This window comes from Mobula hypostoma, chromosome 8 (genome assembly GCF_963921235.1).
Source record: "Mobula hypostoma chromosome 8, sMobHyp1.1, whole genome shotgun sequence".
NCBI classification, from domain to species: Eukaryota; Metazoa; Chordata; class Chondrichthyes; order Myliobatiformes; family Myliobatidae; genus Mobula; species Mobula hypostoma.
The window spans coordinates 157096058-157110354 of record NC_086104.1 but is presented as its reverse complement, the minus strand read 5'-3'; the positions used below and the strand labels follow the sequence as shown (position 1 = coordinate 157110354).

Below are 14297 nucleotides of genomic sequence, written 5' to 3'. Positions count from 1 at the left end.
TCTGATGGCCGAGGAGAAGAAGCTGTTCCTAAGATGTTGAATGCGTGTCATCAGGAAAGAGAAATCCTATTGATGCTCACCACTGCAGCCTCAGAGCAGATATTTCGGCCATACTGGGGTTCCTTGCAGAGGCTGCCTCAGGTAAGAAACAAGCTCTCTTTTGACAGACATCCTTAATGGGAATTTGTCCACAATTTGGAAAATATTTAATATGATAACCGATAATACGGATGCCAGGTGTAGATACATCTCTACCAAAGGAGGTGAAAGGCACTCCTTCCCTCCGCTGACCAGCAGGCCACCCTTGTTAGCCCCCCCGCCCGGATCAGGGCCACGTGAAGCCATGGGAGCAGGTGGTGAATGGTCGTACAAGCAACTAGTCCATATCACAAGTCCTGGTTATGTGAACACTGACACCAGGCAGTTGCTGAAGAGTATTGATAATGGCTGGGGTCATCCATTTTGCAAAGACATTGCCCAGAAGAAGGCAATGGCAAACCACTTCTGAAGAAAAAATTTTGCCAAAAACAATCATAGTCATGGAAAGACCATGATCACCCACGTCATACAACATGGTATATAGTGACGACAAGGAATACTATGGGAACTCATTCCAATATGGAGGTGTCCGTAAGTCGGCCATTTTAACCCAGGAGCAGTCAGTATCCTGATTCCTGATTCTGCTCCTGGCTAATGGTCTTAAAAGAGCAAAAGTAATGAGTTAGTGTTGATGGATTCATGCACCATTCAGAATTCTGATGACAAAGAGGAAGAAGCTCTTCCTAAATCATTAAGTGTATGTTTTCAGGCTCCCGCACTTCCTCTCTGATGATAGTAAGGAGAAGTGGGCATGTCCTGGGTGGTGGGGAGAACAGTGCCCATGGTGGAGTGGCATACAACTTAAGCTGATGGATTCATGCTGCCAAATATACATGATGGATGTTTGTAGCCTGCTCATTGAGAACCTCTGTGAGACAATCAATTGCCTCCTGAGAGTGCACTGAGAGACACCCACTACCATTGCTCCCTCTAAGATGCACGGGTGCATGGCAGTGCAGTCACTCTAATGCTCTCAAACACATAGTCTTTGTTGCCACGTGGCTGGAGCTTTCTTTTATATATGTTGATATAAGTTTGAAATTATGTTAATATAGTTTTGAAATCTATGCTAATATAATTGAATTACCCTGTAATTATATTTTAATTACCATAATCCATAAATTTTCTATACGATAAACATACCACAATCTTCATTTTCAAACATTTTAGAACTTCGATGTATTTACATTGTGTTTCAAGTTATAACACTATGAGAAATTGTAACAATAAACACAGAATGGAAGTTGGTAGCTCATTGTTAATAAACGGTTGGCTTACTGAATACCAACGTATATTTCGAAAAAAACCTTTTAAGTGCTGCTCAGTTTTTAGGTTGTGTAAAAATTTCCAGCTCAGAATAATGGTTGGCCCGCACAACTGTAAAAATAGTCAGAGGGTTCATTGCCTGCCACCAATACCTCATAGGACACTGAACATTCCAATGCAGCACAGGCTCTTCAGTCCATGAAACTATGCTGGCCTTTTAACCCTTCCCTCCTACATAGCCCCACATTTTTCTATCATTCATGAGCCTGCTTAAGATTTTCTTAAATGCCCCTAATGTGTTTGTCTCTACCACCACCCCTGGTGGGGCATTCCAATGCACCCACCACTCTCTATGCAAACTCCTACCTCTGACACCCCCCTACACTTTCCTCCAATCACGTTGAAATTATGCCCCTGGTATCAGCCACTTCCCCTCACCTGTTCTCACCTATCAGCTGCCAGCTTGTTTTACTCCCTATCCTCTACCATCTTATTCTGGCTTCTGCCCCCTTCTTTTCCAAACCTGATGAAGGAACTTGGCCCAAAACATCAACTGTTCTTTCCCCTCCACAGATGCTGCCTGACCTGCTGAGTTCCTCCTGCATTTTGTGTGTGTGTTGCTCTGGATTTCTTGTATCTACAGAATCCCTTGTTTTAGGAGAACTTATTTGATCTGTGGTTGGAAACTGAAGCAGAGAAGATAGAACGTGCCTCATCAGGAGATCAAAGTATCGTCAGATTTAGAACACATATTGAAAAAGGTCTGGAATAACTATGGGCAAAAGAAATAGTTCAAAGATAACGTCAACATCAGCCTGAAGAAATTTGACATTACGCCTACACTCAGTACCTGCTTTATTAGGAACCTCCTGTAGCTAATAAAGTGGCCACTGAGTGTGTGTTCATGGTCTTCTGCTCCTGCAGCCCATCCATTTCAACGTTCAACACGTTGTGCATTCAGAGATGCTCCTCTGCACACCACTGTTATAATGTGTGGTTATCTGAGTTACTGTCACCTTCCTGTCAGCTTGGACCAGTCTGCCCATTCTCCTCTGACCTCTCTCATTAACGAGGCATTTTCAGTTATTGGTTTATTAGTATCAATAATAATAACCAATTCCAACGCTCACTACAGTTTAGCAACATTCTGACCACCTCAATCACTTTGCACTAAAATGGTCTTTTGTATTCATTTTTTGAGATAAAGCACGGACCTCCCCGGACCTTCAAGCCATGCTGCCCAGCAATTCCTGATTTAACCCGAGCCTAATCACGGGGCAATTTACAATGTCCAAGTAACCTATCAACCAATGCATCTTGGGACTGTGGAGGAAATCGGAGCACTCAGGGGAAACCCATGCAGCCACAGGGAGAACATACAAACTCGTTACATGCAGCAGCAGGAATTGAACCTGGGTTCATCGTACTGTAAAGTGTTAAGCTAATCACTTCTTGTGAAATCTGCCTGTATTGACCCTCTGCACCTGTGATGCTGCTGCAAGTAAGATTTTCATTGCACCTGTGCACACAGGGACTTGGTGAACAGGACAATAAACTCGACTTTGACTTTATTAATGGTGGCTGATAAGAACAATTTGTTGTTCCAAGATAATATGTACCCTGTAAGCAAAAGACCATCGTAAAACCAGTAGCAAGAACATAAAATCATGTACGTTGACTTCACAGATGTACTGCAATGTCCTGATCATTTGTTTACCTTTTTGAGTGAATTACATCTTTCATTTTAATGTATCCAATGGTGAGAGAGTCCAGGATCAGAGGGCACAGCCTCAGAATACATTCCTGTAGAACAGAGGTGAGGGGGTATTTCTTTAGCCAGGGGGTGGTAAATCTGTGGAATTCATTGCCATGGATCACTGGGGTGGCCAAGTCATTGGGTATATTTGAAGCTGTGGTTGATAGGTTCTTGATTAGTAAAGGCATCAAAGGTTATGGGAAGAAGGCAGGAGGATGGATTTGAGATGGATAATAAATCAGCAGACTCGATGGGCTGAATGGTTTATGATCTTAGCATATCTTCTGTGTCACAACCCAGTGGTACAATCCCAGATCGGGCTCACTGACAAGCACAATGCCCTGCATCAGACCTGATCAAACAGCGGAGCCGACTCGATGGGCCAAGTGGCCTAATTCTGTTCCTATGCCTCGTGGTCTTATGCTCAGTGTGGTGGGGGGAAGTGGACGGGTCACACAGCCAACCACCTTCCTGTGGGGTTCCTGCTGGTGTGAGCGAAGTTCGAGACAGAGTAGAATGTGATCCACTTTAAATGAATCTTTGTGTCAGATTTTCTTCCATACTAAGGAATAGGCAGTGAAATGGGGGGAGGAAGAACCAGCACTTGTGGCATCCTGTGGCTTCAGTGGAGGACAGCCAACAAACATGATTAATAGCAGGTGAAGGGAATGAAAATAGTTTATATTTCTCTTTAAATCTTCCAGTGTTTGGCACCACAAGCGTTGTACAGGATGTCAGCATACCAGAGCTGTGATCATTCTTTTCAGCTTGTTAGCTGATGTGTGATTTACTGCGGCAGTGAAGGCTTCGGCTAGTTTAGTACCTCGGTGAGAGGGGTTTGTGTTACTGATGCTTTGCAGAAAGCTGTTGTGCAAATGCTAAAAGCAGTGCAGCCCACTGGCTCATCTTCCATCTCAGCCTTCGAAAGCAGTCCTCTATACCAGCCAACACTCAGCTCCTGCTGAAGATGCTGGCTCTTCGGCGGGGCTCCACTGAAAGCAATGAGTCTCCCTCGCATTTATTCCAGCCTTGCAGGCCATTCATTTGTTCGAAGTTCAAAGTAAATTTACTATCATTATCATTATGTGCCGTGTTGTATGACATGGGTGATCATGGTCTTATGACCATGATTGCTCTTGGCAAATTTTTCCACAGAAGTGGTTTGCCATTGCCTTCTCTGGGCATAAACAAGAGAAAATCTGCAGATGCTGGAAATCCGAGCAACACACACAAAATGCTGGAGGAACTCAGCGGGCCAGGCAGCGTTTATGGAAAAATGTACAGTCAACGTTTCAGCCCAAAACCCGGGCAGAGTCTTTACAAGACGGGTGACCCCAGCCATTATCAATACTCTTCAGAGATTGTCTGCCTGACGTCATTGGTCGCATAACCAGGACTTGTGATATGCACCTGCTGCTCACACAACGGTCCACCACCTGCTCCCATGACTTCACATGACCCTGATCGGGGGCGAAGCAGGTGCTACACCTTGCCCAAGGGTTACGCAGGCTAGCGGAGGGAAGAAGTGCCTTACACCTCTTTTGGTATGGACATATCTCCACTCCACCATCCAAAATTTATTATCAAAGTATGTGAATGTCACCATGTACTTCCCTGAGATTCATTTTCTTGTGGGCCTTCACAGACAGTACAAAGAAACACAACAGAGTCAACGAAACACTACACAGAAAGATGATAAAAGCAACCAATGGGTAAAAGAAGACATAATGTAGCAAATACAAAAAGAACAACAATAATACTAATAGTAAATGGTAAATTAATAAATAATACTGTGAACGTGAGTTGTAGAAAGTGAAGTTATGGATTCAGGTCCATGTTGAGTTGAGTAAAGTTAGCCACACTGGTTCTGGAGCCTAATGGTTGTAGGGCAGGGGTTCCCAAACCTGAGGGTGAGGACTTAAAGCTCCTGTACCTCCTTCCAACGGGCAGCAGTGGACAACAGCATGGCCTGGATGGTGGGGGTCCTGCTTTCTTGCAGCAGTGCCTCTTGTAGATGTGGGAAGGGCTTTTCCTGTGATGGAGTGGGTGTAGCCACCATTTTTGACCCATTAAGTCTGCACTAGGTTTTATAGAGTATCAGTGGCTGGTATTTTCACATGCTGTTCACCCTTTTCAATGATTCATTTTCACAAACTGTTGTCCAGTTCTTCTTTAAAGGACTCTGCTTGTCACCAGGGCACTTCTGCCTGATGTGCTTTCTAACCATCCACATTCAAATTTATCACATATACATCAAAGCAACCTGGACTGGACTGGACAATGACCATGCCTGGACTGTGGATGTCCTTCATCACCCATCCACGTCGCCGGACTTCAAACGCAGAGTGGAAGCGTGACCTCCACATCCTTGTCCCTAGACCCTAACCTGACCTCTAACTCTCCTCCCTGACCCCCAAACCATCACTACCAACTTAAAACTACTCTGTCTGAGCCACGATCTCGACAGAGACAGGAGCTCGGTGCCACTTTGGAGAAAAATACCCACTGGCCCGTCTTACCTGGACACCTGTACAGCTTCCGAGCCTGGCTGATGTCTCCCTTGCTCAGTCGTGTGCGCTGACCAATCGGGGGACGGACGCCGTTCTCGTCATACCGGGGGAGGATGGTGTCCAGGAATATTCCCCTAAACAGAAAAGCAATTGTCAGTCAGCTTAAAACCTTATTCCTCCGGATTTAGCACAAATGGCTCTTGATACTGAGCCAGGCCAGTTTAATCAGACCATTGATCACTGATAGGATGTAATGGGAATGGGAGAGTGAGACTGTTGGATTGAACTTGCACAGGGATGGCACAGTAGCATAACGCTATTACGCCATGGACCCAGGTTCAATTCCCGCCACCGTCTGTAAGCAGTCTGTACATTCTCCCCGTGAACACGTGGGTTTCCTCTGGGTGCTCCAGTATGAACATAAAACATAGAACATAGCATAATACAGGCCCTTCGGCCCACAATGCTGTGCCGAACATATACTTACTTTAGAAATCACCTAGGGTTACCCATAGCCCTCTATTTCTCTAAGCTCCATGTACCTATCCAGGAGCCTCTTGTATCCTATCATATCCAACTCTACCACCATTGCCAGCAGCCCATTCCATGCACTCACCACTCTCTGCATAAAAAACTTACCCCTGTTATCTCCTCTGTACCTACTTCCAAGCACCTTAAAACTGTGCCCTCTCACGATAGCCATTTCAGTAAATATGTATATATTTACTTATTAAGATACAATGTAGATTAGACCCTTCCGGGCCTTCAAGCTGTGCTGTCCAACAATCCCCGATCTAACCCTAGCCTAATCACGGGACAGTTTACAATGACCAAGTAACCTACCAATTGGTGTGTCTTTGGACTGTGGGAGGAAACCAGAACACCCGGAGGAAACCCCCCCCCGGTCACGGGGAGAACATGCAAACTCCTACAGGAAGCGGTGGAATGCTCCCACGTTCCAAAGACGTACAGGTTAAAAAATTGTAGGCTTGCTCTGTTGGCGCCGGAATCATGGTGACACTTGCCGGCTGCCCGCAGCACAGCCTTGGACTGTGTTGGTTGTTAACACAAACGACACACTTCACCGTGTGTTTCGATGCACACGTGACAAATAAAGCTAACTTTTAACAAATGGGAGTTGGCGGGAGAGGGCCGAATGATGGGCATTGGTCAATGATAGATGAGTGCCATTAGGAGAGATTAAAGGTGCTTGTGGAAAGAGGATTGAAGGGACAGAGACTGATTAATGGAAAGAGAGGTGTTGCACTTTGGGAGGACAGGACTTACACAGTGAATGGTAGTGTTATGTTTTGTAACTTCAGAATATTAAACTAATTCAGGAGTTTAAACGCAGGTCTAACTTTGAGTTTTACTTCAGGCGAGGTGCACATGTATTGAGGTAGCGTGATGACGTATGCATTTCATGTACTATACATATACGTGCATATGGATTATTTAAACAAACAAGAATGTTAAATAAACATATATATAATACAAGATTACTCAAATATTACTGAAATATTAAATACACAACAGACAGGGCGCTGAGGAGTAGAGCAGAATAGAGGATTCAGGAACACAGAGACATAATTCAAAAGTACCATTACATGTAGATCGTCATAAAGAGAGCATTGGGCACCTTGGCCTTCATAAATCAAGGTATTAAGTTCAGAGGTTGGGATGTTATGTTGAAGATCTATAAGACATTGCTGAGGTGTAATTTGGAGTACTGTTTGTAGTTCTGGTCACTGACCCACAGGAAAGATATCAATAAATTTGAATGAATGCGGAGAAAATTTACAAGGATGTTGCTGAGACTTGAGGACCCGAGTTACAAAGAAATGTTGAACAGGTTCGGACTTTGTTCCCTGGAGCACAGGAGAACGAGGGGTGATTTGACAGAGGTATACAAAATTATGAAGGGCAGAGATAGAGTAAGTGTAAGCAGCTTTTTTCACTGAGATTGGGCGAGACTTGAACTAAAGGTCAAGGGTGAAAGGTGATGAGAACCTGAGGGTGAACTTCTTCACTCGGTGGGTGGTACGAGTGAGGCACGAGCTGCCAGAGAAATGCAGGTTGGATTGCGAGATTGAAGGAAAATTTGGAAAAGAAAGACATGGAGGGCTATGGTCTAGGTGCAGCTCGATGGGACTGGGCCGAATAGTTCGGCATGGACTCAGAGCTTCTGTGCTATAGTGCTCTGTGACTCACAGGGAGGGCAATGGGGTTTGGAGGTGAGAGGGTTAATAAATCAGCAATGATGGAAGAAGCAAAGCAGACTCGATAAGCTGAATGGCCCTAGTCCTTTTCCTACGTCTTTTGGTCTTATCGACTCTAAGCTCCCTTGTTCCCAATGTTCTCTGAAGGTAACTGGGTCAACGTGTTTCTGAGCAAATATTCCCCAAACTCCTCAAGGTTGTTGTAGCTGGGGGTGACAGTGGGAAGAGCTCCCACTACCTATTAAATGCTCCCAGTGACATACACCTCAAATAGCCTCTGACAACTGGGCAACACACAAAATGCTGGAGGAACTCAGCAGGCCAGGCAGCATCCGGGAAAAGAGTTAGTTGAAGTTTCTGGGCAAAATTGTGTACAGTTCTGATCACTGAATTATAGGAAAGATGTCAACAAAATTGAGAGAGTACAGAAAAGATTTACTAGAATGTTACCTGGGTTTCATCTCCTAAGTTACAGAGAAAGGCTAAACCAGTTGGGTCTTTATTCTATGGAGCGTAGAAGGTTGAGGGGGGACTTGATAGAGATATTTAAAATTATGAGGGGAATAGATAGAGTTGACATGGATAGGCTTTTTCCATTGAGAGTGGGGGACATTCAAACAAGAGGACATGAGCTGAGAGATAAAGGGCAAAAGTTTAGGGGTAACATGAGGGGGAATTTCTTTACTCAGAGAGTGGTAGCTGTGTGGAACGAGCTTCCAGCAGAAGTGGTTGAGACAGGTTCGATGTTGTCATTTAAAGTTAAATTGGATAGATATATGGACAGGAAAGGAATGAGGGTTATGGGCTGAGTGCAGGTCGGTGGGACTAGGTGAGAGTAGCGTTCGGCACGGACTAGAAGGGCCAAGATGGCCCGTTTCCATGCTGTAATTGTTATATGGTTATAAAATCCTTTGGCAGTACTCTTTTCCTTGATGCTGCCCGGCCTGCTGTGTTCCTCCAGCATTTTGTGTGTGTTGCTCAGATTTCCAGCATCTGCAGATTTTCTTTTGCTTCTGACAACCAAGTCCAGCTCCTGATCTTCCTGTGTGGTTTAAGCCCGGAGGAACAGTTTCTACTGACAGGAGAATTGGCAAAGATGGCTTACTGGCACCTTAAACCCAGTCACTTTGGGGAGATGGAGCTCGCCAGCTGTGGTTGACAGCTCATCCAGAAGAAATACTCTAATCTAAGACCTCTGCTGCCTTGCAGCCATACCCACTCATGGGGAAGGCCTTGGGAGTAAACCCCGAGGAAAAATCCAGAGCTGGAGTCCTTAAGGCTATTTTGGCAACTCCTGCAACGCCGCTGGTGCCAAACTGTATTGGTCTCTGCTGTTCCTTTGGGTTCATCAGCTGTGCGAAGAGCGGGAGCCTGCCACATGGGAACAGCTTGCTCTCCATATCAGGCTTCCCTGGCTTGTGTATCACATCGAGAGCTAAGAAGCAACATCCATAGTCGACCCTAACCAACGGACAGCCTCGGACTCCTAAAACAGCCTACACATTCAATAAGGAATCTGCGCAGCAGCTCAGCTGTCAAAGGAGGCACAAAAGAGGAAACTAATTCCTCAAAATGATTAAATTCCCTCTGCATCTGTAGGAATCAGCGACTAATGTTGTTTCAAAAGATCAAACGGAGTGAACAGTGATAAAGCCACAAGCTGAAAAGCTTCAGATGTGAAATGTCGACTGCCAGGTCCCCACGTGTCAGTTATTGATTGCAACATGCAATACAATTTCACTAAAGATTCTCTGTCCTGAAACTCACAGTCTGTGGGGCTGAGTCAAAATTCCAGGTTTACCTTCCAGTCTGAGCAGTACTTTATTATTGAGGTGCGGTGGGGAATGGGCTTTTCCAGCCCCTCAAGGGCCACACCACCCAGCAACCCCGACTTAATCTTGGCCTAAGCTACTGACATGATAAAGGAAGTGCTGAACACTGTCAGAGATGGAAGACCTTCATTGCTGCCCTGAACACCAACAGCATAATGGGCAGTAAGTAATCACGGGACAACTGCGGTGACCAATTAACCTACCAACCGGTACGTCTTCGGACTGTGGGAGGAAACCAGAGCACCTGGAGGAAACCCACACAGTCACAGGGGAGAACGTACAAACTCCTTACAGGCAGTGACAGGAATTAAACCCAGTTCACTGGTACAGTAAACTGTCGTGCCGACCACTATGCTACCGTGCAGCTAGGGCTCTCCTTCAAGTTAGGGCAGCACGAAGGCAAAGGTGGACTGAGACTGTAAAAGTTAGTGTGATGGTTTACTGCACTAATAAGATCAGGGTTCAATTCCCATCGCTGCCTGTAAAGATTTTTTTACGTTCTTCCTGTGACCATATGGGTTTCCTCCGTGTGCTCTGGGCTGCTCCCACACACACCACCCTTACCCACCCGTGTATCCTTTACACACATTGTAGTGCATCCAAGCTTCCTGTAAATGTTGCAATCAGGCCCATATCCGCCACTCAATAGACGATAGTTGCAGGAGTAGGCCACTTGGCCCTTCGAGCCAGTACCGCCATTCACTGTGATCATGGCTGATCATCCACAATCAGTATCCAGTTCCTGCCTTCTCCCCATAACCTTTGATTCCGCTATCTTTAAGAGCTCTATCCATCTCTTTCTTGAAAGCATCCAGAGACTTGGCCTCCACAGCCTTCTGGGGCAGAGCATTCCATATATTCACCACTCTCTGGGTGAAAAAGCTTTTCCTCAACTCCATTCTAAATAGCCTACCCCTTATTCTTAAACTGTGGCCTCTGGTCCTGGACTCACCCATCAGTAGGAACATGCTTCCTGCCTCCAGTGTGTCCAATCCCTTAATAATCTTATATGTTTCAATAAGATCCCCTCTCAGCCTTCTAAATTCCACAGTATACAAGCCCAGTCGCTCCAATCTTTCGACATATGACAGTCCTGCCATCCCGGGAATTAACCTTGTGAACCTACGCTGCACTCCCTCAATAGCAAGAATGTCCTTCCTGAAATTTGGAGACCAAAACTGCACACAGTACTCCAGGTGTGGTCTCACCAGGGCCCTGTACAGCTGCAGAAGGACCTCTTTGCTCTTATACTCAATTCCCCTTGTTATGAAGGCCAGCATGCCATTAGCTTTCTTCACTGCCTGCTGTACTTGCATGCTTGCTTTCAGTGACTGATGTACAAGAACACCTAGATCTCGTTGTACTTCCACTTTTCCTAACTTGACTCTGTTTAGATAATAATCTGCCTTCCTGTTCTTACCAATAAAGTGGATAACCTCACATTTATCCACATTAAACTGCATCTGCCATGCATCTACCCACTCACCCAGCCTGTCCAAGTCACCCTGCATTCTCATAACATCCTCCTCACATTTCACACTGCCACCCAGCTTTGTGTCATCGGCAAATTTGCTAATGTTACTTTTAATTCCCTCATCTAAATCATTAATATATATTGTAAACAGCTGCGGTCCCAGAACTGAACCCTGCAGTACCCCACTGGTCACCGCCTGCCATTCTGAAAGGGAGGAGTTAATCACTACTCTTTGTTCAAGATTTGGGAGGAAACTAGAGGTGCTGGAGAAAGCCCAGACAGTCACAGTGTCACGAGCCCTGTGGGCCTCTGCAGCTTCGTTTGCCATAGAGTGTTGATCATCTAGATTTCTCAAGCATTGGTATTTACTAACTGTTATATTAACTAGAGTTGTTAAGCCCTTGTGTTTTCAGTTTATTTGTGTCAAGTTAATGGTGACTGGCATGTGTTGGCCGCATTCTTATGATTCTTTAAAGGGGTCTCTGATTAGCTCTTTAGCGGAGTGCTACTGTGTTGTAGATAATGATTGTTCTCACGGTGTCGTCCCTCTGACGCTCTGTTGGTATTCCTACGCTGAACCTCTTGTTTCCATCTCTTCATGGGGATTCTGTTGTACTTCTGCCCCTGTACTGAGTTGTGAGCCTGCTGTCTGCCACTCCTGGGCTGAGCTGGTGCCAGTGACCACCGTGACAGAGACAGTCCACCTTTCCTCTGTGCCTTGGTCCAGTCCTGTGAGCCCACACCATGACACACAGGGGGAACGTACAAACTCCACGCACACAGCGCCCGAGGTCAGGACTGAACTCATGTCTCCAGAGCAGTGAGACAGTGGCACTACCCACTGCACCACAGTGCCACCCTTACCCGTCAATGTACTCTTTACAAACAACGTGGTGCCTCCCACCTTGAGAAACTCTTCACTGTAACTATTGGAAGGGGGCTATGTTTGAGAAGACTAGGTCCTCACAGGGGCATCTGCAGCTGGCAGCAAGTTAGAGCAGGGGCCACACCAGTCTTCCCACAATAACCACCGAAAGGAGAGACGTTAGATGTCAGATCAGCAAACGCACACAGTTCATTCCACAGTATTAAGGATGGATGTTGGTGACCATCCAAGGATCAAGGATTCAATTTATTCATCAAACGTACATTGAAACATATGGAGAAATGTGTTGTCTGCATCAGCAAGAATTGTGCTGGACAAATGTTTCCAATATAGCATACCCACAGCACACTAACCCTAATCCTACGTCTTTGAACAATGGGAGGAAACCGGAATACCCAGAGGAAACCTGAGCAATCACGGGGACAACATACACACATCGGTGGGAGTCCAACCTCGATCTTTCAGGGGCGCTGTAATAGAGTTACGTTAGTCACTTCACTACCACGCCACGCAGATGAAAGCCTTGCATGTGCTCTTGATCGACCTGCCATCCACGGCCTCGGGTGATCACCTCTCCTTTTATTTATAAGGGAGACACGGTAGCGTAGCAGTTTGCGGAAGTGCTTTACAGCGCTTGCAACAGGGGCTGAATTCCCACCACTCTCTGTAAGGTATTTGTACGTTCTCCTCATGACTGCGTGGGTTTCCTCCGGGTGCTCTGGTTTCCTCCCAATTTCCAAAGATGTACGGGTTCGGTTTAGTAAGCTGTGGGCATGTTATGTTGGCGCCTGAAGCATGGTGCCACTTGCGGGCTGACCCCAGCAGATCCTCGAACTGTGCTGGTAGCTGGCGCATACAACGCACTTCACTCCATGTTTGAATGTATATGTGTCAAATAAAGCTAACCTAATATTTCATGTTCCACATTTTCTACTTTATGAACATGATCATGCTGGCTTTTCAACGCTCTGAAATGTGACCTATAAATGTAAATTCATACTTGTTATCATCCTTATTAACATCTCAGAGAAGCTACAAAGAAGGCACAACAGCAGCTGTAGTTCGGTAAGTGTTTTAAGGAGATTTGGTAAGTCACCTAAAACACTTATCTCTACAGAGCTACGGTGGAGAGCATGCTAACTGGCTGCATCACTGTCTGGTATGACAGAGGGTGGGGGTGGGTGGGATACTGCACAGCATTGAGGTAAGCTGCAGAGAGTTGTAAACTCGGTCGGCTCCATCCTGGGCACCAGCCTCCATAGTATCCAGGACATCTTCAAGGAGCGATGCCTCAAAAAGGCAGCGTCCATCATTAAGGACCCCCATCACCCAGGACATGCCCTCTTCTCATTGCCACCAGCAGGAAGGAGATACAGAATCCTGAAGAGACACACACAATGATTCAGGAACAGCTTCTGCCCCTCTGCCATCCGCTTTCTGAATGGACATTGAACCCATGAAAAATACTTTTTCTAATGCACTACCTATTTAATATGCATCTATATTTACTGTAGTTCAGCTTTTTCTCTTTCTATCATTATGTATTGCATTGTACTGCTGCCACAAAGTTAACAAATTTCATGACGTGCCGGTGATATTAAACCTGATTCTGATCCAGATTCTTCCTGAAGATGGTTAAAGTCTTGGCACATGAAAACACTGCACAGAGTTGTTTGCTGTGTTAGTAACCCAAGACATCCAAATTATTTCATGTGGGCAATAAGAACTGCTTATTCTCCCCAGTCAACGAATGATGACTCTCATTCACATTGGTAACAAATCTCATATAAAAATTATAATTCAACCACAACCCTTTGGGTTCAATTACATCCTCCTGGAATGAACTACAATGTTTCATTTCAATCAGTACTGTGAGCATGGCGTTTCATAAGCACAAGAGACTCTGCAGATGCTGGAAATCCAGAGCAACGCACACAAAATGTTGGAGGAACTCAGCAGGTCAGGCAGTATCAATGGAAAAGAATAAAGAGCTCAAACAACAGGAATTCTGCAGATGCTGGAAATTCAAGCAACACACATCAAAGTTGCCGGTGCAACTTTGCAGGCCTGGCCTGCTGCGTTCACCAGCAACTTTGAGGAATAAAGAGCTGACTTTTCAGGCCAAGACCCTTCATCAGGATGGTTCCTGTAAATCCTGATGAAGTGTCTCAGCCCAAAACATCAACTGTTTATTCCCCTCCATAGATGCTGCCTGACCTGCTGAGTTCCTCCGGCATTTTGTGTGTGTTGCTCTG

At 45.5% G+C, this 14297-nt stretch overlaps 1 protein-coding gene across 1 annotated transcript in view; it reads right to left on the bottom strand.

The window, feature by feature from the left end:
• LOC134351111 (bone morphogenetic protein 1-like) overlaps positions 1-14297 on the bottom strand; it is a 273809-nt gene that overhangs the window by 61689 nt on the left and 197823 nt on the right. Inside the window, exon 8 of the mRNA XM_063057200.1 lies at positions 5641-5765. Within this exon, the coding sequence (XP_062913270.1) occupies positions 5641-5765 (125 nt within the window). The remainder of the gene's footprint in view (positions 1-5640; positions 5766-14297) is intronic.